At 52.4% G+C, this 26,928-nt stretch overlaps 1 protein-coding gene across 6 annotated transcripts in view; it reads left to right on the forward strand.

Moving 5' to 3' along the window:
* Positions 1 to 292: 292 nt before the first annotated feature.
* Positions 293 to 26,928, forward strand: part of CD6 (CD6 molecule) — a 40,714-nt gene continuing 14,078 nt past the window's right edge. For 2 of the 6 annotated variants that reach the window (XM_058689194.1, XM_058689195.1), the window contains exon 1: positions 298 to 554. In XM_058689194.1, coding sequence (XP_058545177.1) covers positions 494 to 554 — 61 coding nt within the window. In that variant the 5' untranslated portion in view covers positions 298 to 493. Of the gene's footprint in view, positions 555 to 26,928 lie in introns of all 6 variants that reach the window. The other 4 variants (XM_058689198.1, XM_058689197.1, XM_058689196.1 and 1 more) reach the window with 4 other exon arrangements.

Raw genomic sequence — 26,928 nt, forward strand, 5'->3', positions numbered from 1 at the left:
CTTCCATGGACCGGGACAGGGGGTGGGTCATGCGCTCACTCTTCCCACATGGACTGATTGATCATCTACTGTGCTTCAGGTCTCCAGAAAGGAAGCGTGTCCGCATTTCCCTTTTCTTTGGGAGACACTTGGAGGAAGTGTGTGTGTGTGTGTGTGTGTGCGTGTGTGTGTCCCTCTCTATGACTTCTGGGGTTCAGCAGGGCTGGGTGGGCTCACAGGCAGCTGGGCTCTCCCCCTCAGCCCCTGTGATACCAGCCTGGCTTCCTGGAGACCAAAACCACAAGTAGAGAGCACAGAGGTGTGAGAAACACACTCACAGGCTGGTTTGGTCGCATGCGTGCAAAGGAGCGCTCTCTCTTGCGGAGAGAGAGTTATAAACAGGAGCAGCCAAGGTCCGAGCGAGCGAGCGGGTGCGAGGAGCACCCAGCAGCCACGTCCACCTCCTGGCCCGGGGATGGCGCTTCCCGCTGGCTGGAGCGCATAGCTGCCAGAGATGGCCCCGGACATGTGGCTGTTCTCTGCCGTCCTTGGATTGCTGTCGGCAGCCCTCTCAGGTAGGGCCCCTTTGCCACCTCCTGCCGCTCATGCTGGGCGACCTGGGTCCTGGCCTCTTGCTTGGCCCCCTTTCCGGTCATTTTCTCACTCACCTTTCTAGAACCTTTTAGCCGAGACGGTGCCAGGGAGGCCCCAGCTACGGCAACAGCGGCTGGGACCTGGAGAGGGGCCAGGATCCCCCCGGGGGAGCTGGGCTGTGCCTGGACGGTGCCAGAAGGCTCAGCATGCGCGCGTGATGTCTTGTCAGCGGGCTCCCAGGGTCTGAGGAGGGAGACGCCTCCCACCATAAGTTTGGGAACTCCCCCATCCCCATTTCTCGGCGACCCTCTGGGAGAGAGAGAACGGTCCAGAGACAGATTTCAGGGAAGCCAATGGGAATTGAGGACAGCTGGGGGCTTGTGGCTCACATGCAACCAGTCAGGGGTAGTTTAGGGCACAAGTGAATAGGAGAGCTCTTGAGGGCCCCCTCCTGCCCCCTCCTGAGCTCCCCCTGGGTGCCAAGGCACTTTGTGACCTGGGCAGGGGCATCAGGCAGGCAGTTTGGGGGCCGGCTGTGTTCATCAGACGCTGTTGGCCTCTGTCGAGTGCGGGGTCCAAGCTGGCGGGAGCTGGGCGGGGGCCTGCTCCTGTTGGGACCTTTCGGGGGATGGGGAGACTCATGGAAACAGAATTCTGGGCCAGGGAGCCCGGGTCCGCCCGGCAGTGGAGATACCAAGTGTTTTCACTTTGCTTTCACAAGGGGACCCAGAGAGGCCCCATCAGGAGGGCCACCCAAGCCCAAGCCGACTCGGAGAGCTGAGAGAGGTGGGGAGTTATTTGGGATGGCGGACAACTCCTCTCTCGGCCTCCATCTAGAGGCATGTGCTCCTGAACTCACCCCGGGTCGGGGAAAGCCATTTAGCTGGAACGCGTGTGCCTTCAGCTCCGTGTGGGGTCGTGTGGTCTCTCTCACTCTACCAGGAGCACCCGGAACTCAGCCGCCTTCTGCCCCTGAGCTAAGAGCTAAGACCTAAGACGGACAGAGGGTCAGAGCAGGGGCCCCTCCTTCCCCATCTCCACTGTCGCCACCCTCCGTCCTTTTCCATGAGGCCCGACCGCCGGCCGAGGCTCAGAACGAAATCTGGGGCAGAGAGGGTGGCTGGCCGGCCCCTGGGCCCCGGGAGAGCCCAGGAGGGTGAAATGAAGGGACTCCTGGAGCCAAGGTCCCTACGCCCCAGCCCTTTTTGTCCCCTCCTGACACTCCTGCCAGCCTCACCCCACTCCCAGCACAGATATTTCACTCCGTGTTTCTAAAACCGCATTCATATTCAATGGTCTCACTTGTTACTAATACCAGTTTAGTCTGGAAAGGAAACTTGATGTCACGATTCTAAGTGGAAAACCGCCATCATGTGCCGTAAATAAAAGATGAAGGTAAGCATAAAAATAAATGGGGGTGGAAACCAATTTCTATTACGTGCTAGCAAAAAGTTGAAAGAAAGCAAAGGTCCTTGAGCCTGAAGCCGACACCTGTCCCCCCTGATAAAGGGGAGATGGGGGGGCGATAGAGGTACCCTGGCTCCAAATTGTTACTTTCTTCTCGATCTTTCAGGGGGACTGATGGCACTCGGAATGGGGAATAGTTCCCCTGCCGTGTGATTTAATGGCACTAAACGCTGCTTCCTGAAAGCCTCCTAAAGGGTCCCCAGAGGCATATGTCCTACTGCTGACAAATAGGGCCTGGCAGGAAGAACATTGCCGGCAGAAGGAAACGGTGTCCCCAGGAGTGAGGTGGGGAAGGCCAGAGCGAGCTGGTGTAGGGAGGCTGCTCCCCGGGCCTGCCAGAATGTTCTTCCCCGCCCCGCCCAGGTCCAGCAGGCCCAAACCCCAGCAGAGCTGAGCCCTAGGCGGGCAAGATGGACCCCGATCTGCCTGAGGGGTTCTCCTTGGCGAAATCAGTGTGTTGGGCCGATCAGAGTTGGGGAAAGGAAATGAGGGTCTCCAAGGAGAGAAAGGAAAACAACAGAGACGAGGGAGGAAAGGATCCTGGAAGAATGAGGCCCCAGAGGGAGTCCCAGGGCCTTCACTCTGACAACTGCATAGAGCCCCGGAGAGGTTAGCAGGCTGCGTCTGGGGCCGCAGGAGGCCGGAGGCTGGCCCTCCTGGGCCCCGGAAGACCCAGCCATGGCTCTTTCGCGTTCAGCAGGCCTCCCCTCTCCGGCTGTCCTCTGCAGTCCTAGCACCAGGCTCCATCTTGGGCCTCACACAGCCATTCCCCTGGCCAGGCTGGCCTGGGTTCTGGGCCCTTCTCTCCTCAGGTCTGGGTGCGTGCTGTTCAATGACCAGGGCAGGGACCACGCTTTCCAGTTCTGCTGGTGCTCCCTGGAGGCCTGGGTCCAGGACCAGTTTGTCCACATACCCTCCAGTTTTGTGCCTCAGTTTCCCGATCAGTCATCTGGGGATGAAGAGGGAGAAGGAATGGACTCGAAGCCTTTTTACTGGGGAAGATTGGGTGGGGTCAGGAGGCCAGGGTATTGCCTGGGTCCCGTCTCTGACTCACCCTGTGTTCTTCTCTGATCTGGACTTGGGTTTCCGCGCCAGTGGAATGGGGTGCTTTGGGTGGACGATCCCTAAGGGCTCGGTCAGACCTGACATTTCTGTGTGCAGAGCGATAACATAGAACCAGGCCTCTCCTCCAAGGGCCGTGCCGAGGTTGGTGACTGATTCCATCTGGACAGTGGTGGGTTGAGGGCTTCTGTTGTGCACTAAAAAGGCTGTTTGTGGTTACTTTATTAAAAAAAAAAAAAAAAAAAGTTTCTTAAATTAACAAATTTTTTTAACATCGATTTTTCCCCTTGGCTTGTAAATTCAATATACAAAAATCACTTCATTTATAAGTCCAGTAATTTTCGACAATGACTCTCAGGGAGCCTTTGATGAATATTTCATCAAATCAGGTTGAACGGAGTAAGCGCCTTAAATAATAAATACCACTCACAAAGGTAGCTGATTAAATTCCCTTAGATCTGTAATGTCTAATATAGCGGCCAGCGGAAGTTGCATTTGAAACGCGGTCGTCTGAGTTGAGAAGGTTGGAAAGGTAACATACACAGCAGATTTCGAAGATGTGTTCAAAAAAAGAACACAAAATACCTCATTAGTAACTTTTATGTGAATTGTATGTTGAGATGATAATTTGCTGGATATGTTAGGTTAAATACATTTTATCATTATAATTAGGTTGATCTATTCCTTCTTAACGTTTAAAAAATGTGGCTACTAGGACATTTTAAATGACCCAGGTAGCTTGCATGATGTTTATATCGGACAGCACTGCCTTACCTAATCTAAGCTTCATTTGCACATCTAACGAACTCGATTGTCTTATAAATGCTTCAAACAGCTCTAAGAAACACAACTGTTCCAAGGATTTCAGAGAATACTTACAGATCTAAAACACTAACTTTTAAACAGAGTATTAAGTTCTCTGAAATATGCCAATAATGTTTACAGACATTACCAAACTCTCTTAAGTTTCTAACTCAAAATTTCAACTGAAGTCAATTACTCGGTCACACACATGAGAAATTCCAGTGGCCACATGTTCTTAAACATCACAGGTAACAGGACTTCATGCAGCAACGCACGGAAATTGATCCAACCGAAACTTAGCATAAATGTATAATTACTCAGGGTTTCCACGTCTTTCCATCATCTTTATTTTTCAAATTCTAATCTTCTTGGGCTTCAAAGCCACTTACCAAGGAGAAAAGGATTGTCCCATAGCAGATAACACGGATTATCCCCCCGGAGACTGGAGGGTCTGTCTTAGTGCATTGAGAGGAGGTCAGCTTTTCTATTGTTTTGCCGAAATAGAAGATTAAGATTCTCCTGTGCTGCTGATGCGTGTGAGATGAGCTTTTGGATAGGCTGTGCCCTCCACTTGAGCCGGTCCCTTGACCTGTGACCTCTGGACCCAACTTCTGCAAGCCTAATTCTCTATGTGTCCTGGATCAGATTTAATCCAATCCACCCGATTGGATTAAAACAAACAAATGTGTTTGCTATTCTGTTCTTCTTCTTTTTCTTCTTTTTTCCCCCCTCTCATTCTTCCCAGCTGGCAAGACAGATGTATAAATAATATATGACCGGCATCTGTGTATTTCTCCTGGCTTAGTCTGGCTCTCTGGTCACAGGTCAATGACTGGTGGGGGACGTTGGCATGACGGTCACCATCGTGGTGATGTGGGATGATGCGGCTCCTAGGGTAACGTGGCTTATTACAGAGGCATCTAGAATGGGTAAGAAACACTGTCCACTGACTGCCTCACTCAGTCTGCATTTATTGCGGCCTGCTGGGAGCCAGTCTCATTGCCTGATAGGGAAACTCAGGCATCACATTGGGCCCCCAGCTGTTGGATTCAAAGGCTGAAGAATCAGCCCTATTCCTGGGGACAAGGGAGGGATTAAGCAGGTGGCCCCAATGGAGGCTTTGGGACAGGGGCTTGGAGGAAAAGACTAGGCCATGTGGATGGCTGTGAAACCAGCAACCCGTACCCATGTTGATGCTCAGTCCTGCACTGAACAGACCCTGGCGGGGGCTGGAATCCCCAAGCCCATCTCCTCTCTACTCACAATGTCCTCAGACTCTCCATCCCAATCCCCGGCACTGCCTCCTACCCCCCCCCCCCCCCCGCAAGCCTCCCCCAGAGTCAGGGCTACCAGAGTCCCTCAGAGCAGGACTTCCTGGGGGCCCTCATTCCTGTCCCTTCCCAGGGTTTTCGAAAGCTGCCAATTCACTGATAATTTACTTAATATTTTCAGTGGATATTTTATTTTTGTTTTTATTTTTCGACAGCAGAGATCCCAATGCAGGGCTCAAATTGTCTTTTTGAGATCATTTTCTGAGCTGAAGTTGGATGCTTAAACAACTGAGCCACCCCAGGCGCCCCTAAGCTGATGTTTCAAGGTGTAAATACTTTCGTTTTTAGAAAAAAACTTTATGTTGCTCCCTTAAAGATAAAGCCATTGTAAATCACCTTAATGGTGGTAATGGTGAAAATAAACATCATGGAAACAAAATGTCACTAAATTCTAGCCAGATGTGTTGCTGCTTTCCTTGAGCTCAAATGAGACGGTTTCTAGATGTCAGAGAGGCATTAGGGACTAGCGCCCTGAGAGATTTTCTCCTGCAAGTAGTCAGAAAGGCTGAAAGGGCATAACTGCCTTCATGTAGTTTAACACCATGTCAGTGACCACCTAAATCATTTCTCAAGGCTTCAGCTAAGGGCCTCACCCTGGTCCGGAGAAAGGGCGAGGGTGGTGGGCAATCTGTTCCCCTTACGGGACAAAGCCTGGGGAAGCCTTCTGCTTACCTTCCCGGTGGAACCCTAGACATGGCGACCCCGTTTCAGGCTGTCCCCAGGCCCCCAGGACAGCCCCTAGGCTCCTGGTGAGCCTTGAAGGTGACAATGGTGCCCAGATTCACATCCCCCCCGTTTACCTCTGGGAACGAGCCCCTGTAGGGTGGGGACAAGGAACCAGGAAGACGGGTGAGCGTAGAAGTTTAGAACTCATTCTGGCTCTCGATTGCGGGGGAATCTTGGGCAGGCCCATTCCTTCCTCTGGCCTTAATTTCTTCACTGGAAAAATGGGCAAATTGACCACTAAAAACCCAGCCTAAAAACCCTCGTACTCTGTGGCTTTACCGTTTGTGGAGCAGGGCAGCGGAGATCCAGCTGTTAGAAACCAACTGGAGTATGGGCGCGACATGGTAACCGCGGCCGGCACCTGCCACGCGGAATCGTGGACCCTGGCCGGAGGCCGGCTTGGCTTCTCGGTCCCGGCTCTGGGTGACCTGGGTTATTTCTCAGCTTCTGTGTGCCTGCAGGCTACAAATAAAAACACCCACCTCACCACATTATGAAATTTAGATAATTGCATCGGAAAATGCCCGAACATAGTAGTGCTTAAAAATGTGAGTTATAAATGTTACACAGCCAGGAGAAGGGTCTTGTAAATGCGAGCGCAGGGGTTAGTGGTTAACACGCTGTTTGCACAGTGAGCTCGTTTACCCACATGACAAGCCCAGCGTATAGATGAGGAAACCAGGGTTTATCGAGGCTGAGAGACCGGTCCAAAGTCTGTAGCTAGTAAGTGACAGGACTTGAGCTTAGGAGTCACAGCTCTGGCTCTTTCCCAGGGAAGAGCAGCCTGGCTTGCCTCCTGGAGGGCTGTCCTCGGGGCTCCTTGCAAATATGAGGTTCTCCCCCAGCTCCCCCATCCCCCCTAGCTTGCAGCCTGAGGGGCCTCTGAGGTTCCGGGGTCTCCTGGAAGGCTTCTCAGGGACAGATGGGGTCAAATGTGGCTGCGCCCTTGTGGGGTCCTGCTGTGCACCCACCCTGCCCGCCTAGGCCAGAAATGAATGAAGGGGAAGCTGAAGAGGCACCTCGAGCCTGGGGACGGTTTGTCTGGCGGGAGGTTCCATCTAGTCACATTTATTGGGCGCCTGCTGCGTGCCAGGCCCTGTACAACACCGAGATGTGAGATACGAAGGTTTGTCCTCGAGCACTTTACGTGCTGTGAGGAAGATGTTAAAACACACAGGGTCAGCCTGGGGTACGTGTGACAACAGATGCAATCCGTTGACAGCAAGTAACCACCATTCACTGCAGGAGACTTACTGTTCTGTAAGCATCGGCTGAGCGGATGCTGTCCCGCCCTGACATTGGGTCATTTTATGGTTGGGTCAACTAAGGCTCAGAAGTTTATGTATTTGGTCCCAGGCTGGGGGCGGATGCGGAGTTTAAATCCAGGTCCGTAGGTCTCCAAAACCCACATTCTCCGTCACGGGGCTACACTGCCTTCCAGACAGAGTCTGAGAAGAGGAGGGCCCGAGCCTCCTGGAGACACTTGGTGGCTTCTCAGATGGGCGGTGGCGGTAGGGGCAGGGGGGTGGGGTGGAACCTGGCTGTCCCGAGGGGGCTGGACAATACAGAGAAGGGTGGCCCAGACATCCTGGGCACAAAGTGTGCAAAAACTAATGAGGCCTGAGGAAAGTGTAAATGGTCCGTTGTGTTGTGGCAATATCAGCTTCCTGGTTTTGGTAAGTTACTCTGGTTAGTTACATAATATGTCATCACTGGGGGGAAGCCGGGTGATGGATACACGAGACTCGTCTCCGTGCTATACTGGGTGGGAAACATTCTTTGCAGAAGGACCGATTTGAGCAGAAGCCTGGAGGTGAGACAGTCAAGGTGAAAGCCCAGGACAGGCCGGCTGTGGGGGTGTGGCTGACCAGCCGGCCTTGCTGGTCCTATAGGGAACGTTCTCTTCCTCCTGATTCATCTGGACTGCTGTGTGGTGGGGATTCAATGAGCTGATATTCATGAAAATGCCAAGCCAGAGACTAGCCCACAGAAAGCACACACAGAGACCGTATACACGTTTAAGGAGGTTAGCCGGGCAGTCACAAGGGTAACGGCTTCCCAGACAGCACTCTGTAAATTCATAGATGTATTTCCTCATTGCAGCCCTATGAAATAGGAGTTATTACCTCCATTTTACCGATTAAGTGGCTGGGGCTCCGAGAGGCGAAGGGACTTTTCCTAGATCACACAGCTAGTAGATGCACAGCTAGTGGATCTTTAACTTGACCTTGTGACTCCTGATCCATGTTCTTTCCCAGCCCTGGAAAATAGGCAGGGTTTGGGCCACGGACCCCGTCCACTTCAAGATTTCTTCGGGAAAGGTCTCCCCATTCTTTGGAGACTTTTCCTCTCACCCACTATCGGCTGGGCGGTCATGGAACCCGGTTAAAAAAAAAAAACAAAACCCTTGAAGCTACTCATGAGTCAGAAGCCACTTCCTGGCCAAGGAGCCACTCTGAGCCTCAGTTTCCCTGGCTGTAAAGCAGGGTCGATGTCAGCTTCCAGAACCCGGGTCTAGGATGAGGCTCCATGAGATGTTGGCTCTGAAGTACTTGGGAAAATATGGGGTTCGTGGGCATGCTGAAGAGTCCCATGGCCATAACTGCTGCTGGGCCAGGGGCCATGACAGGAGTTCATGGGGACGGCAGAAAAAGAAGAAGGAAGCCCCAGTTTCCGCCCACCATTTTGTAGAGTCCTGTGGCCCAACCGCCTTCTGCCAGAAAATGGCAGCTGAGAGAGCCTCTGAGATGCCAGCCTGGACAGGGAGAGAGGGCGGAGGGGTCGTAAGAAGAAGTTGCCAGGCCCTTGGGGGATGCTAAACTGGGATCCCATAAGAGGAAAGTGATCCCCTGGCTTTCCCCTGTGTTTCCACCTATGTTAGAAGGTAGTGGCACACGTTAGAAGGTCTACCCTGTATGTCTTCATGCCTCCCCTCCATCATGGCCAAACTGAACTGGGCTCTCCAGGCAGTGCTCGCAGGTGCCCAGGGGGTCTGTGCATGGGACCGCAGGCTGTGCGAGTGAGGAAGGGCCTCAGCGCTGGGAGCTTCTCAAGATGTCTTGGGGGTCCCACCTGAGCACCCCACTTCCAATCTGGAAGTCAACTGCTGAGGCCTGAGCGAGGGAGGGCACAGAGGTGAAGTCACCGTGTCGCCACAGCTATGCGCAAAGCCAAGCACAAGCTCTGTCCATTTGACAGAAGGACAAACTGATACTCAGAGAGCTCCAGCCATGCAGCCAGTCGCTGAGAGAACCGGGACCCTAGCCACCTTCTGGTCACCAACCCACCCCCACCAGCTGCCTCTTTCTAAATGGAGCTTAGGGGAAAGATTTTGATCTATGCATTTTTTTAAATTCTTTTTTGCTAGGGTGCTCACCTCATCTGGGAGGAGTGCGTGAGAGCTGGGCTGGGCGGGGGGCAGAAGTGGGAAACCATCCCTGGACCGTGTCACCCCCCACCCCCTGCCGAGTCTGCTCAGGGAGATTCACTTTTCCCTACTTCCCTTGACTAAACTAAAGTCACTTGCCAAATGAATTCAACTCCTTGGAGAAATGTGCCACATTCTCCAGATAGGATTCTAGAAATATCATGACAGTATCTGGGCAGGAAGAAACCCCAGAGGGCTGCCAATCATGTACTCCTGTTTGTCAGAGGAGAAAACCAAGGCGCAGAGTGGCGGGATGGGGGGGGGGGGGGGGGACCGGATCAAGGGTCACGGAGCGGGAGTGGAAAGTGGGGCCTGCAGTGGGCATAGCGGGGGGGTCCTGTGCTCTCCCCAGTTGACATCAATACGAAACTAACCCTCATCCACAGAACTTTTTCAGATTTTTCCAGTTGTGCCAATAACGTCCTTTAAGGCAAAAGAAAACTCCAGTTAGGGGACTGTGCTTTATTCTCATGTCTCTTTCTGTTCCTTCAACCTAGAATAATTTCTCAGATTTTCTTTCTCTTTCATGACATTGATCCTTTGGAAGAGTATGGTCCAGTTATTCTGTGATCTGTATCCCAAGTCGTGGTTTGTCTGATGATTCCTTGTGATTAGTCATGCCTTCTATGGCAGAAATAGCACAGAAGTGCCGTGGTGCTATCGTCGGTCTCTCGTGTCAAGAGGTGTGCCCCATCGGCTTGTCCCATCCGGGTGTTCTAATTTTGACTGCGTGGCTAAGGGGATGTCTGTAGGTAAGGTTGCTCTTTTCTGCTTTGTGACTCATGTGCGTCCCGGGGGCAGATTCTGTGAGAATGGGTAAACACGTTAGCTCCCCTCAAACTTCTACCCTCTAGTTGTGACATTAGTGATGACCCTGGCCTGAATCGGTTACCATTGCTACCGTTTCTCCATGGTGATGTTACGACGCCATCGTTCCTTCTACAAGTTTAGTCACTGGCTTGGCTTTCTTGGCTCAGGTTCAGGGGGTAGGAGCCAACTGGTTCAGCGCCTCGAAGGCTGGAGCTGAAGAGGCCAAGGTGTGGGCCCCTCAGGCTGGGCCTCTGGCGGCGGCCATCTTGCTCCGCCTCAGAGGTTAGAGCTTGGTTCAGCTCCTCTCTGCTTCCGGGGCCGCTTCCCTCCCTGCCTACAAGTTTTGCCATTCATTTGTAGCTCCCACTACATGTCGGGCTCCGTTTTCAGCCACGGAGGATGCGGGACACAGCCTCAGACTCCAAGGAGCTTATATTCTAGAGGGGGGAAAGCAGACAAATGAACAAGCACGTTTCAAAATCAGTATCACATCAGAAAGGAAGTACTTGCAACAAGGGAAATGAAGCAGAGTCCGAAAGACAGAGACTGACTGGGGTCGGGGTCCAGGTAAGGCCTCTGGGGGCATTTGAGCAGAGACGAGACTCATGAGATTAACCTGGAATCGAGATGGAGAGATCAGGGAGCAGGACCTTCCGGGCGGAGGGAAGGCAGGCGCAAGGGCCCTGAGGTGGACCAGTTGAGGTGCTGGAGGAGATTGCTGAGGGAGCGGGGAGCAGAGAAGATAGAGACGGACGGGCTGCAGATGTCAGGGATCATCAGTCACGCAGGGGCTTGGAATGAACCCATGGGAAATGGGAAATCTTCAGAGAGTTTCAGGCATAAAAAGACGTGACCCGATCTGCGTTTAGGCGTATACAATTATTTAACAAATATGGTTTATGATCAACTCCACACTTCAACCTAAGTCAGTTTGTTTGGACCTCCTGTCACCATCATCCATTTCCAACAAATATTACTTCGGTAAACAGAATATGTCCGTATAAACAAAACACTGAAAACAAAGCGGCTTTAAAGAGCCTGCTATCCAAGCCTGAGTCACTCTCCCCTTGGTACGAAGTGTTGCGTGTTCAAGGCTGGGCGGCACCAGCCAAGACTTGGAACCCCAAGCACCGAAGGACTGGAGAAGGACTAATTTCCTTTACTGTGGGATTCAGTCCTAGTTAATACCCACTCTTAAATTGTCTGGGGACACTGGAGGGCCATGCCGTGAGGGAAGGAAGTGCAGTCTGCCAGGCACCCTCAAACCAGCTGTCAGAGGCGAGGGAGCCCCCTCCCTCCAGCGGTCAGACCCCATCTGGCCCGGTTGGCCCATTTTACCCTGGAGAAACTGAGCTCCCTCCCCACCCGCCGCCCCGTCCCACAGGGACTTACCCAAGGTCATAATCCTGGCTGGTATCACTTCTGCCAAATTCCGTTGTCACTTCCACCGGGTTCCAGCCGAAAATGCACACGCGCCGTAAACATCAGTCATCCTTATTGTAAAAAATCGTTCTAACAACCACATGAAAAGAACTGTCACCCGGCACAAAAATCGGCCTCTCGTTCTCGAAGGAGGCAGTCTGCAAGTCCCTGGAGCGAGGCGCGTGTTTCGTCCCTCATCAGCATGACGGTGGGTGCGGGGGGCATCGTGCTGCCTCTGATCAGTGTTTGTCAGGACCGCTGTGAGCACGTGGAATCTGGGGTCCGGGAGACGAGCGTTTGATTCCAGGCCGCACCACCTCCTCGGGGGCCCTGGGCGAGGTCCAGAACCTCCTGAGGGGACACGGGCCTACGCCCCAACGCCAGTTCCTCCATTCTTACCCTCGAGATGGACTTTCCACCTTCCCTGAAGATCTTTACGGACCATTTCTAGCCACCTGCACGTGCATGGATGGTCTCGGTTCCAGCCATGTCAACAGAAGCCATGAAACAGTCCCGGGAGCACTTGCGGGTTTAGGGTCTGGCCCTCTGGAAGTGAAGGAGGGGGGACAACCATGCATCTTGCAAGTTCCCCCCTCCCACCCGCCTCCTGGAATTCCCTAGAAGTCCCAGGGGCCCTCCCCCCGCCCCCAGCCCCTGACTCTGGAAGGCCTGGAAGGCCACCTTTGTTGCAGGTATATGTGACTTCGTTTTCTAGAGCTACCATAAGGCAGCACCACGGATTGGTGCGTGAGCAACAGAAGTGTATCGTGTCACAGCTTGGGAGGCTGCAAGTTCAAGATCAGGGTCTCCTTCTCAGGCGGGGAGGGAGCATCTCTCCCAGGCCTCTCTCCTAGCTTCCGATGGTTTGCTTGGCGTTCTTCGCCATTCTTTGGCATTCTTCCTACGCGCATACACCCGTGTCCACACTTCCCCTTTTTATGAGGACCCGAGTCCTCCTGGACCAGCCGCCCCTCCCCACCCCCGCCCCCACCAATGACCTCGTTTTAACTTGACTACCTCTGTGAAGAGCCTATCTCCAAATAAGGTCACATTCTTAGGTACTGAGGTCAGGACTCCAACATATCTTTTTTGGTGAGACACAATTCCACCCATAGCCGTGTGTGCGTGCACGTGTGTGTGCGTGTGTGGGTGTGGGTGTGTGTGTGAGAGAGAGAGAGAGAGGGAGAGAGAGAGAGAGAGAGAGAGAGAGAGAGAGGGACTCAGGGGTAGAATTTCTGGGTCATGACTATGGAAATGTTTTTAAAGTCGTTGTGTGGGCTCGGCTCCCGCCAGCGATCTACAGAGTCCCTGCTGACCCCCGTTCTCAATACTCAGCATTACCCCACTTCTCAATTGTGGGTGTATGATACCATTTCCCCGTGGCCTTACTTTGCATTTTTCTGATGACTGTGAGGCTGGATACTTCCCATGAGTTTATGGGTCCCGTGTGTTTCTGCTTCCGTGAAGTGCCTATCCAGGCCGCTTGCCCAGTGTCCCATCGCTTGCCTTTTCCTTATTGATTTATAGACAATCTCCTTTTCTAAGGAGGGTTTCCTTTAAGGGGAGGCGAGGAGAAGGGAAGGGGAGGGGGAGGTTAGGGCACCCTTTGTGGCCTTAGATGTGGAGGACTGACCTGCACAGTTACTCCTTCGGGAGAGAAACAGAAAACCGCTCTGGGTCTTCTGTCTCCTTCTGGAATCCGTGGGGCCGGATTCTGTGTGAATTCTGTGTGATTCAGAATCGAGACTGTTTGGATTTCTTCTCTACTTTGTCAGGTCTCAGGCAGGGCCCGGTCAGCCACTGGCATCGAATACGTTAATATATCTGCAGCAACAATGTGTGATTGTCCACACCACACAGAATAAACAAAGACCTTGCTTCGGTAAAGGTCAGGTGCCACCACCAACAGACTTATGAAAACACTTTCAGTTTGGGGGTCTCTGGGGCTCCCAGACCGCGGTAAGGGAGTGTGCACGCAAACCCCAAGCTGGGCCCTCTGGTGCCCCCTTTATCGGCTAATCCCCCTGACTGCTCCAGGGAGGTGACATGACCATCCCCATTCACGTTGGAGAAGGGTCACCGAGGCGCGGAGAGGCTAAGAAATCCAGATCCTGGTATGAAGAGGAAGAGGGGGACTTGGACCCACATCGGTCTGACTCCAGGGCTCACAGACGTCCAACCCTCTGGTGGTGACTTCTTGGTTTCTCCGTTCCCCAGGACTCGAGAGTTTAGAAACAAAGTCACAAGCCAGAGGAGTGGATTGGGAGGGCAGAGCACAGCTGGGAGTGAGCGGTGGCTCCGTTGGCTGAGCCAGACACTCACCCCAAAGCAGTGGGTGCCGGTGGCCGGAGCTTGGGACGCCCACCCCAAAACTCTGCCGAACTTGCCAAGTGCCCATCATACTCTGGTACTGACCAAACATTCAGCCGGGCCTCTGCGTATCCTGGTTTGAAGCCTAAAGGCTTGGGGAGAGGCGCTGATCAGAGATCTTAGCCGTCACTGGGAGCAGGGGCTTGAGAAAGCAGCATGTCTTCCTGGTGTATAAATCGAGGCCGAAGCACCTTGGCAGAGAATGATGGGAAGGCCTGTGAGGCCAGGCCACTGGCCGGGAGAACGAGGCGGGTACAGACAGAGGAATGGGTCGTTGCTGCCCTTGGTGATCTCTCCTCCTGGCCCACTCACCTCTGGAAAGGTGCAGGTTGGGTCTCTTGAGTCCTTTGTCCAAGGCTTGGATGGCTCTCTCTCTCTCCCCACCACTTTCTCATCCCTGAGAACTCCTACACATCCTCTAAGACCCCTCCCGATGGTCCCCTGCTCTTTGGAGTCCAAGTTATTCCCTCCCACCTCTACTTCTCCTAGAGCACTTTGCTCTGACCCCTGGGACAGAAATTTTCCCCGACTGTACTGAGCCATGAGTACACGTGTGAGCCCTACCGCGACATGCGCACAGCCTGGCCAACGGTGAGGAATGAACGAAGGACCGAAAGAATGCACCTTCTTGGCTAAGGGTTAAGATAGGCGGAAACGTGGAAGGACTTTGAACCCCCTCAAAAGCAAGCCTACGTGTGACTTGTGGAGGGAAGCGTGGGGCGACCGTGAGGCCTGGCGGCTAAGACTGTGGGCTCGGACTGGATCTGAAGTGATATTCTGTCCCCCGCCCCCCGCTCCCCCCAAGACATTCCAGTCCCAGCCTGAAGTCACGTGCTCGGGAAGGGGCCCTGGTTCCTTCCTTAGAGGGATGCCGATGGCTTCCAACAGCTCTGGGTGCCTGACATCCGGGGGGCCCTTCTCCTAAGGGGGCTTTAGGCCCCCTCAGAAAGGTGTTAGCACCGCCTCTAGGAGCTGGGGGGATTTTCATCCCGTGCCCACACTCAAGCTTCATTCACCCAGAAACTGCTGTTCCAGCAGCTCTCAGAGACTCAAACCAGAGTCCCTCCAGAGAGCCAGTGGGTGGGGACAGGCCCCCTGGAAAACCCTGTGCGGCCCAGCAGGGTTTCGGCTTCCACTGAAACCCAGAAGAAACCTAGCCCTGAGCTTTGCACAGGGGGCCATGCTCTGGAGGATTTTATTCTTGAATCTCATTCTGCCTTCACACACCAGTCCCTGACCTGCCCCGGGGCCTTCGCTCGTGCCATACTCCCGACCCAGAATGCCCTTCTGCCTCCTCTCACTGGCTGATGCCGCATGAAGTCATGGAAAGAATAAATATGGGGAGCAAACCTGCATTTGCATTCTGGGTCTGTCAACTCCAAGCTTTGTGACCTTGGGCTAGTAACTTAACTTCTCTGAGCCTCTTTGTCAGGAAGACGGGTTTCCTCACAGGGTTGTCATGAGGATTATGTTCAATAATGTATGGAAAGCACTCGGCACAGAGGAAGCCCTTGGTAAATGTGCATCTGCTCACCCGGTCCTAGTAAAACGCTCCTTGACCATCAAGGCCTCGCCCAAATCCTCCTCCCCTGCAGGAACTTTCTAGACCCACCCTCCTCAGGGTTCCTTGGGGACACCCTTTGTGCAGAGAGACAGGATTTAGCCAACTCGTGACACCTGGGCCTCCCGGCTGGACTCCAAACTGCAGGCCGGCCTGGGGCTCCCTCACCTCCACCTTTCTACAGTAGAGCCCAGAGAGGGCCTGGCCACGGGCATGACCCTGGAAACGCGGGCGGAGGTAAGGCGACTTATACAGACTTCTGTTAAAAATAACGGGGGGCGCCTGGGTGGCTCAGTCGGCTAAGCATCCGACTTCGGCTCAGGTCATGATCTCACGGTCCGTGAGTTCGAGCCCCGTGTCGGGCTCTGTGCTGACAGCTCGGAGCCTGGAGCCTGCTTCAGATTCTGTGTCCCCACTACCCTCGTTTAAGAAATGTTTACATTTAAAAAAAACAAACAAACAAGAAATGTTTCCATTTTTGCTACATTTGGCAAAATGATCTATATTAATACGAAAGAAAACCAAATAGATACTGTTGAAATACGTATTATTCTTTTCCTTCCTTCCCCAGAGGATTCACACACTCCAAAGTGTGACGTGTATACCATTGTCTTCCATGCTTTCATATTTTTATTACACAAAAATGTATCCATACCCAATGGTTGGGCACATGTGCCATATTTTATATAAGTGTTAGCATGCTGGACAGGCTGTTCTAACACTTACTTTTCTCATTCAATATATTATGTTTGCAAGATCTATCCAAGTGGACAGATAAAGATCTAGTTCATGCTTCTAGCAAAATAATCCAGTCTATGAATATAACACAGTATCTTTAATTATTTCCTGCTGGTGGGCTGTTAGATTACTCTTAGTTTTCTTTTTTTTGTTTGTTTTAATTCTTTTTTACATTTATTTATTTTTTAAGAAACAGAGTGAGACAAAGTGTGAGTGGGGGAGGGGCAGAGAGAGAAGGAGACACAGGATCCGAAGCAGGCTCCAGGCTCTGAGCAAGCGGTCAGCACAGAGCCCGATGCGGGGCTCAAACCCACGAACTGTGAGATCATGACCTGAGCTGAAGTCGGACGCTCAACCGACTGAGCCACCCAGGTGTCCCACTCCTAGTTTTCCTTCTGCAGTAAAAATCCCTGTGGATGTTTGCATGTGAACATGCCAGATAATTTTTTCTAGGATATATATGGAAAGGAATAGGTTTGGGGGTCAAGGTCTGAACATCTTCAGCTTTTTGAGGTATTATTGGCCACTTTTCGATCCGTTATATGTGTAACGATGTGACCATCCTGCGTAATTGTGTTTATAATCCGCTTTATCCACCTCCTATGCCCATGTGCACAGACACACATCTGTCACATATACACGTTCATACTCGTTGACCCGGCAAGATCTTGAGTACTTAACCAGGGCCGGCGTTGGGTCTCTCTTGTGATCGTACGTACGTCATACGAGGCATTTACACCTGTGAGGTGGGGGAAGCAAGGCTGGCATATAATGAGATTGGCCCAACACGCCCGTGGTGTGGAGGCAGCTGGGTGCCAAACCCAGGCAGGGTTGGTTCAAACACCCCCCCACCCGAGACCTACTAGAATCAGAATTCTAGAGGAGGGACCGGACGTCTGCCTCGCGCACTCGGTGGTCTGAATTCTTATGGGGGATCGAGCAGGTGGGACCTGTGAAAGGCCAGTGCCTCTGGCCTGCTGGGCTCTCTTGGAACCACATCACTTCTGTCACCCCTTGGGCTTAGTATGGAGCTGCTCATGACTCTCTATGGGTGGTGGTGTCTCATCTCACCGGGCGGTGGCGGCCCAGAAGGTGGGGTCTGGCGGGGGCGCCTGTGGGGTCAGGACCACGGGAGCCTTTGGTTTTGGAGGAACTCCTGTTACCATGGCAACTGCAGGCCCTGTCTCGTCTCTAGGACCACCGGATGAACATCTCTAGGACTTGCAGAGCCAGGGAAGGGGGCAGCAAAATGTGAGTGTGGGGCAGCTCTGCTGAGGTTCATAAGAGGGATGGGGAGGAAGGAGGAAATAACGAAGTCTTTGGGGAGCTGGAACTGTCCCTTTGCAGAGAAGGCTGAAGGGCCCTCAGAGCCATCTTCGTGCCTGGGACGGAACGTGTAATCGACGGCCAGATGCCCCCCCCCCCCCCGACCCCGTATCCACTCAGCACCGGAAAAGAGAAAGTAGGCCAAAGCCTCAGGATGGGGGGTCTTCACGACAGCTTCCAGATACCACATCCCAGGCATTTCACGTATATTCTCCCCGCAGCCCTCGAGGCAACCCACAGAGCTTCCCACTTACACGCTCGTGTCCCTGACACCTGCTCCTGTCCCGGCACGCGGTGAGCGGTCAACGGGTGTGAATGGAATTGAACGCAGGCCAGCCACAGACTCATTTCTCAGCTCTCGGCACAGTGTCACTCACACAGCCTCGCTCTCTTGAGCAAGAGAGAGAACGGGGGACTTCCAGAAATCTAACGGGCCCCAAAGCGGGTTATGTTGAGTTGTTCCTATGGTTGAGCTTCCCTTTTGGTGGAAATTATGAGTGGCCGTTGGACATGGCGATGGAGGGGACAAAAATTCCAGCTGGGCATGCAGGGAGGGGGTCATGCAGATGAACATCCTCTGTCGTGTGACAGGGTGACGCAAGAAAGTTAAAAAAGGCTGGATGTTCTCTGCCCTGAGGGAGTGGAGTCCTCTGGAGCTCTGAACTCCCATCAGTCATGTGCTGTCTCAGCTTGGGCTGCTAGAGCCAAATGCCACAGACTGGATGGCTCAAAGTACCAACGTGGTCTCACAGTTCTGGAGGCTGGGAAGTCCAAGGTCAAGGTGCCTACAGGCTCAGTGTCTGGTGAGGAACCTCTTCCTGGTTCATGGCTGCCCCCCCTTCCTGCTGTGTCCTCACATGGCAGAGGGCCAGAGTGCCTGTCTCCTGTTCTTTTTTCCATCAGGAGGTCCCCACCCTCATGACCTCATCTAACCCGAATTGCGTCCCAAGCACCCCACCTCCTGAAACCATCACACTGGGGAGTAGGGCTTCAATATACAGATTTGGTGGGTTGCGGGGGGACACAAAGGTCCAGTTCATAGCGTGTGCACTGAGTTTCCTCTGTGTCCCCAAGATTTTCCTAGGTAGAAGAGGAGAGAGTGAAATCAAACAAAAACGCCCGTCAAATAAAATAAAGCCAAAATCCCAAGTCATTGACTTCCCCTTACATTTTCTTTTTAATTAGAAAAAAAATTTTTTTTCAGTTCATTTAGTTTGAGAGACAGAGACACTGAGTGGGGGAGGGGCAGAGAGAGAGAGGGAGAGAGAGAGAGAGAGAATCCCAAGCAGACTCTGTACTGTCAGCGAGGAGCCCCGTGCAGGACTCGAATCCACAAACCGTGAGATCACGACCTGAGCAGAAACCGAACGTCAGATGCTTAATCGACTGAGCCACCCAGGAGCCCCCTAACTTCTCTATAGGTTCCAAAGGGAGGAAGGTCACCCCAACCTTCTTGGACTTAGAGATTCCCAGCGGGTACAGCCTGGTCTATTCACCACAGCCACCGACACCGGTGAGCGAGGGCTGTGCTGTCCCACCGAGCCCCTGGGCCAGCCTCGGTCTCCGTGACAAAGTAAACGCAGCCCGACTGGATGTCACAATCTCCCCCCAAGTCCCTTCGAAGACAGAACACAGCTACCGGATCCGACTCTAATCGCAAGTTACTTGTGTAAACGGGCACCATGCTTCTTTCCAAATTTAATGGAATTGTAGCTTGCTCCTTTATTCTGCCCAGCCGTTCGGCGCATCGCTGCCCAGTAACAACCTCCAGGGAATTTCTTGAAAGAGAACCAGTCGTCTAGTCCCGGCCCCCTCCCTCTCCTGGCTGCTTCCCCGATACCCGCCCCACCCCACCCCGGTTCCACTGGTGGTTGATCTTCTAAGTGTCCCTTTCCTCCTCACAATAGAAACGGGGGGGGAGGGGGGCAGACGGTACCGGACCCAGCCTGGGTCGGGGAGCTGGTGGGGAAGGGGCAGGGGCAGCTCGTGGCTCAGCCGGCAGACTTGTGTCCTCCGTGTTAGGAGGGCAGTGGGACAAATGCCATCCCAGGGGCCTCTGCCTCAGGAAGGATGGTCTCCTCACGGTGACAGCTCACCCTGGGAGTCAGGGCCCCTTTCGGAAATCAGCCCCCGGAAGCTGTACCACCATTATGGGGGGAGCTTTCATGTCTGAGTTCAGGGCTTGCTGAGCGGTGCAGAGGTGGAAGGAGTTTGGGAGATCCCCTGGCTTGTCAGAGCTCCCTGCCCCCGCCCCACTCCACTCCCCCCCCCACCACTCCCCTGCCCCCGGCACTGTCACTGAAGCCGAAACCAGGACCCTGGATTCCAACCAGTGGAGTAGAGCGGTTGAGAGTGTGGGCTCCGGAACCAGAGAGCCTGGGTCCAAATCCCAGCTCCGACATTTTCTCACCGTGTCGTCTTGGGTAAATTACAAAACGTCTTTGTGCCTCAGTGTCCCCACTTTGTGGGCTTGCTGTGGGAATGAAATGAAATTAAATGAGTTCTTCTAAAGTATTGGAAGGGGCGCCTGGGTGGCTCAGTCAGTTAAGCATCTGATTCTTGGTTTTCGCTGGGGTCACGATCTCATGGTTCATGAGTTCAAGCCCCGAATCAGGCTCGGCGCTGACAGTACAGAGCCCTCCTAGGATTCGCTCTCTCTCCCCCTCTCTCTCTGCCCCTCTCCCACTTATGCACGCGTGCTCTCCCTCTCTCTCAAAATAAATAAACTTAAAAAAAAATAGTTAGTAAGGGCAGGGCTAGGTCTCCTGTCCAAGCCTGTGGATGCAAGGCCCATGTTCTCCCCCACATCGTGCTGTCTGATGCAAATATGATGTGAGCCACATTGGTCATGTTAAATTCTCCTGTAGCCACATTTTAAAAAGTGAAAACAGATGAAGTTAACATAATGATATATTTTACTGAACCCATATGTCCAAAATATCATCTCAACATGCTGTCAATATAAAAAGTTATTAATGAGCTATTTCACAGTCTACTTTTTTTCTTACCAAGTCTTCGAAATATGGCGTATACTTGGCATTTAAAGCCCATCTCAGTCTGGACCCTAAAGTTTCATCAGCAGTACTTGATCTGTATTCAGATTTCATAAAATTCGCTAAGGCAAAGGTAGATTCACGTATCTAAGCAGCTCGAACGGTTTTTGAAGTTTTCCAACGACTGGATGGAATTATCAGTTTGTAAGATGAAGTTTAAACGAATTGCATTAAATAAAATGAAAATTGCAACCATACCGGACAGTGCAGCACAACACAGTTCTCCATTTTGGACAAAAGGATCTCTAACATCTCCAGATTTCTACTCCTCTTGCCGCATTTATACATACAAACTCTTTGCATATGATGAACCGCCCCCTGTAATGATAGACTGAGAGCACAGGACACATTTTCCATTTATATCGATAGGATATTGGAAGCACGATGTAGTGGTTTAAGAGTGGCTTCTCAAGCCAGACTGCCCAGGCTCTACGCTCGCCTCTAATGCTGACCAGCTGGGTGGCCGTGGGTGATTTGCTTAACCTCTCTGTGTTGCAGTTGTCTCTGTGATGACACAGGGAGGCTAATAGTTCCCACTTCATAGGATAGTTTCAGGATTCGAATAGATACTACATGGGATTAAAGCGCATTGATAATACTCATCATCTCTGGGGCATACAGTGAGTGTTCATTAGAGTTGTCTTTCATTATATATTTTATCTAATTATAATGAAAGGATTGAAGGACTTGAAGAGACCAGAAAGCTATCAGTCTGTTGTCTTGTAAGTGAGAAAACAGGTCCGGGGAGTATAAAAGACCCATCCGAGGTGACACAGAAAGCTAATGATAGAAATCAGCCCGGACCCACCTCCTCTAACACTCAGCCCCGGTGTGACCCCTCCCCTCTGTCCCCAACAATCCTGACATTTACCAGAGAAGAAACGCCTTGACCCACGGAGCACACGAGCTCTTTGTTTCGCCTCCAGGCGTGAGTGTGGCTCTGGCTGACACGGCCACACTGGCCACGTGATCTGCCGGACCCTCTCCACAGGCTCGGGTGAGCGGAATGAGTGGACAGCTGGCTTCAAACTCATTGTGGGGGCACCTGGGTGGCTCAGTCGGTTAAGCGTCCAACTTCGGCTCCGGTCATGATCTCGTGGTTCATGAGTTCGAGCCCCGCGTGTCGGGCTCTGTGCGGACAGCTCTGCCCCTCCCCCACTTGGGCTCGCACTCTCTCTCTCTCTCTCTCTCTCTCAAAAAGAAACGAACACTAAAAAAACTCATTGTATTAGTACCGCGAGCCAACCACATGTTCTTCCCAAAAAAAGGCCCGCTTGTTTCTTTGGAGACCTTTAATTTTTAATTTGTCGTAGAAGATTTTAAAAATTTAAAGCAACCAAAAGAGAGAGAAAACAACAAAACTCGCCGTATGGGCATATTTCCTGCTAGTGTTTTTATTTTTCCTATGTTTTTTTTTTTTTTTTCCTGTAGTAGAGATCACATTTCATTTATTTATATCCTTTTAGCATCTCTTCTGGGCAAAGCACTGTGCCAAGTGCCGGGGATATGGAACATCCCTGTCCCTGTGACCCTTAGAATCTAGCGGGCCTGATGGGAATCAACAGCACATCACTAAAACCACCGTAACTGCATGCAACTGGGGCCACGGAGGGAAAAAGTCCAGGGTTCAAGGAGAGGACAGAATGGGGGACCGAACTCGGGCTCCCTCTGGGTCTCAGAAGACCTTCAGAAGCTTAAAACCGGGCTGGGTGGGGGCGGGGGCCAGAGGGGAGAGCCCAAAGTATTTGTAGTTTTCCCCACATCATTAAAAACTCTTTGTGAATATCTTTTTGCAAATATTTTTATTGTTGATCCTCCTAACCGATCCGCCAGTTGCTTTTAGACAATTCAGTTGTCCCCAGTTTAGAGGACTGTAAGTTTTTTTCTCATTAGAAACAAGGGAAGGGAAGGCTTTGTCTAAAGTGTGTCGTATATTTTCATGTTCACGGTGAGCCTGCACTGGGGGGTCCTTCTTGTTCCCATCTTACAGAGGGAATGCCCGAGGCGCAGAGAAGTTAAATGATTTGCCTGAATCGCACAGTTAGCAAAGGGCTCGGGGGCACCTGGGTGGCTCGGTCAGTTAAACCTCCGATTCTTGATTTAGGCTCAGGGCATGATCTAACGGTTCGTGAGTTCGAGCCCCGCATCGGGCTCTGCGCTGGCAACACGGAGCCTGCCTGGGATTCTCTCTCTCCTTCTCTCTGCCCCTCCCCCACTCACACTCTCTTAAAAGGAAAAAAAAACAACAACAGAAAAGGGCTCAGGTGGGGAAAGGAATCTAGAACTTTCCAATTCTGACACATGGCCTCTAATCTCTATGGAGTATTCCAGATTATTTCTTTAGGACAGGTTTCCAGAAACGAAATGACTGGATCAAAAGGGCTCTGCTGCTGTTGTTCTCAAGGCCGTTGACGTGGGCTCATGACACTTTATACTGATGTTAAAAAGAAAACAATGTGCTTGTGACCGGTGACACATGCTGCCCTCCGCGCGCTGGTTCTCTCTGTGGGCCCCCTCCACGTACGTGGCTGTAGCCCTCCGTCTCCACCCTGCCTTCCCCCAAACCCCGGCCCTGCAGCATCATCCTCTCGGCAAACACTTATTATGTCTATGCTTTTCTCGGCACATCTTTGGAGCCTTCAGCTGGTGTTTCTCTCACCCCGTGTGCCGGGTGTGCCCAGGGCGGTGTTCTGGTGACCCCGAAGGGGCCTGACAGCTCCCCTCCCCCACTTGCTCTGACACTGGGCCGGCCAGCTGGGCCTCGGCCTCTCCTTCAGGGTCTACGCCTCTTCCCTTTCCATGTCCCCCAGCTCTCCAAGCCCCGGGGGGTCCCACGGGCCTGGGTGACACAAGAGGAGGACAAGTGTCTCTCAGCCTCCAGGCAAGGTGACTCTTCATTTTTCCTGTCCTCAGTCGCCTACATTTCACGTTCCCTTGGCATCTTCCCCTGGCTACCCTGTCCAGGGTCCTGGCCTGTTCTGCTCGGGGCCGGCCGGAAAAGCTGCTGTCCGTCGTCCTGCGCTGGGGGGGGGGGGTAAGTTTTTCTCCCCCCGGTCGGAGCCCTCCCCTCCATCTCTCATCCCTGTGGGTCTATACTTTTGCAGAACGGGGAAGGGGGCACAACTCAAGATGATTTTGTGGGGCACACAGCATAACCGAGTTTAGTATCCAATAACACGGAGCCGCGTGGGAAGAAAAAGATTCAATTATTTTAATGATTTTCTCTTCGAGGCTCTGTCATTCTTTCTGAGCCTATCAAAGAGACCGTCTTTATTCGATGATGACGCGCCTTTTAATATTTCTTACGCGGCTTTCCTTTTAGTACACTTAGTTTCGCAGTTAGCTTCCATTTGGGGCACGCCGTACTAAAAGTCCATTTGTGCTCTATATTCGCTAAGTTTGCACACGTCTACCTCGGTACCTGATTTTATAGAAATGGATTCATACCACCCATGGTTTTCTAAATACAGCCTTTTATCTCCTTCTTTCCTTGTTTGCTTTCTCTCTCTCTCCCTCTCTTCTCCCACCAGCATAAGGCTCGGCCCCAGGACCAGTTACAAAATGTGAAGGGGCCCCCCCAGTGCAATAGAAAAATGTAGAGCCCCTAGGGGCGCCTGGGTGGCGCAGTCGGTTAAGCGTCCGACTTCAGCCAGGTCACGATCTCGCGGTCTGTGAGTTCGAGCCCCGCGTCAGGCTCTGGGCTGATGGCTCGGAGCCTGGAGCCTGTTTCCAATTCTGTGTGTCTCCCTCTCTCTCTGCCCCTTCCCCGTTCATGCTCTGTCTCTCTCTGTCCCAAAAATAAATAAAAAAACATTGAAAAAAAAATTAAAAAAAAAAAAGAAAAAAAAAAAGAAAAATGTAGAGCCCCTTGTTAAAAAACTATTAAGAATTTCAAGATGGAGACAGCACTAAACCACATCCAGGGAACCTTCTGGGTTGGGGGCCTGTGAATGCACAGGTCACATGCCCATAAATCTGGCCCCCTCTGTCTTTCCCCCCACACTCTTCCCCATGTCCATAGAATCGTACCAGTTCATAAAAGGTGTTTTTTTTTTCTTTTTGGCCATCGCTTTACCAAAGTTGTATCACATTACACCTCCTTTCCTGCATCTTGCTTCCTTACTCAACACAGGATGGAAACCCCTCCAACCGGTGTGTGTCCATTTCATTCTTTATAAAGGCGGCATCAGAGGACATGCTGTAAATGGGCCATAATTCATTCCATTTCCCCAACGAATGAGCATTCACTCTGTGTCCAGTGATTAGCCATCCAAGACACCGCAATCCACACTGTTATAGTTGAGTATCTTAATGCTGTAGAGCAGATTCCCGGGAAAAGGTAACGGTTCCTTTTCAAATAAATTTACTCCAGCAAAAAGTGAATCAAATGCAAAGAAAAGTGTGAGACGCAGGACCGGACAAAGGCAGCAATGATGCCTGGGACGCACTGGTGCTGCGTTGGGCCTCGCGTGCCAGCCGAGGCCTGGATGCAAGGAGGGTGGGAGGGAAATTCTTCTTTTGTTCCTACAGGCACAGGACTCAGAGAACACAAAAGCCAGGATCCCTTCTTGGGATTGGGGGCAGGAAAATGCCTGGGACACAGGAAACAAACCCTTGAGAATGAATAAACTGCCTTGGTGACAGCTGTCCTTAAAGCTGGCAGGTCTAGGGGCGCCTGGGTGGCTTAGTCAGTTGAGCGTCCGACTTCTACTCGGGTCATGACCTCACGGTTTGTGAGTTCGAGCCCCGCGTCGGGCTCTGTGCTGACAGCTCCCAGCCTGGAGCCTGCTTCGGATTCTGTGTCTCCTTCTCTCTCTGCCCCTCCCCCACGTGTGCTCTGTCTCTGTCTGTCCCTCAAAAATAAATAAATGTAAAAAAAAAAAATAAAACCTGGCAGGTCTACTCACTCCTCCATCAGCCAATCAGCAACCACGGGGTTGGACAGCCTGGGACACAGGGCTGGTTCAGCTTTGAGCCCCGCCCTCCAGGATTTTCTGGTCTAGCAGAAAGCATGTGTGTTTTTGCACACAAGAGAGTGGTTTCCCAGACCCAGAGAGACACACACAGTCGATCTAGGGCCCTCCACACACACACACACACACACACAGAGACGCTTGCACACAAATGGTCACAACCACACACTCACACACCCACCACAATCACAAGCACATACACGCCCCAGCCAACACCCCATTCCCCACCCCGGGCCCTGGCACACGTATTGAAAACTGTTACTCTGTGGCACTGGGACCATTGCTGTGGGAACCGGGATTCTGCAGTCCTAACCTCGGGGCGTCTGGATCCTGGTTCTGAATATTCCATTAGCCACAGAGTTTGTGCTCTGAATTCTGAGTCGTTTCCCTCCCCGGGGGTCAGGCCGGGCAGCCAAGCAGGGAGCTGGCAAGGACAGGCAATTCTAGGCCTGATTACTTTCTGTCTGAGTGATGGAGTGGCCCACATGGGTGCCTACAGGAGAGCTGTGTCTGCAGGCCTGAGCGTTGGGTGCGCCTGCGCGCATGACTGGGTACGAGTCCGGAGAAGCTTCTCAGAATATGTAGCAGCCATGCCTGAGTCTGCAGCCCCTAGATCAGTCAGGCCAGGCCAGGCTGGGCCGGGGTAACAAACATAGGGTGAAATCTTCATGGCTTACCCCAGCAGAGGTTCACTTCTGGGTTTTTTGTTTTTTTGGAGGGTTTGCGTATGTTTTCTCGGAGGGGGCACCAGGATGTGAAGCGGAAAAAAGGTTTACTTCTTACACAAAATTCCAGTTGGGTCCGCATTTCCCTCCATCTTGTGGTTGCATCAGGGCCTCCAATACTGGGTCAAAAGAGAAGAAAGAGAAGGAAGGGACGAAGGAGGCTCGCTGCCTCTTCCCCAGCTGCCTCTTCCCCACATCGGCCCATCAGTGAGCACACGTCCTTCTGAATACAGGGGAGAGACCCCGAATGCAGGAGCGCTCCTTTGGGAGCACAGCGGCCCTGGCCACAGTCCTCCCTTTCTGCGTCTGCAAACTGGAATATCCCCGCCCAGCACGGAGCCCATTCCTCGGAGACTGTTCAAATCCAAGCTCTGTTTTTTGCTCAGCTGGGGCGGGGGTGCCTCGGGCCAATATCAGTCGGGGTCCCAACAGGAAACGGGAGGCGCTTTCAAAATAGGAGACTTTGAAGGGGCTTATTTACAAAAAGACTATTTACAGGGGCGCCTGGGTGGATCGGTTGGTTAAGCATCTTTAGCTCAGGTCATGATCTCAGTTTGTGG

This window comes from Neofelis nebulosa, chromosome 10, assembly GCF_028018385.1.
Source record: "Neofelis nebulosa isolate mNeoNeb1 chromosome 10, mNeoNeb1.pri, whole genome shotgun sequence".
NCBI classification, from domain to species: domain Eukaryota; kingdom Metazoa; phylum Chordata; class Mammalia; order Carnivora; family Felidae; genus Neofelis; species Neofelis nebulosa.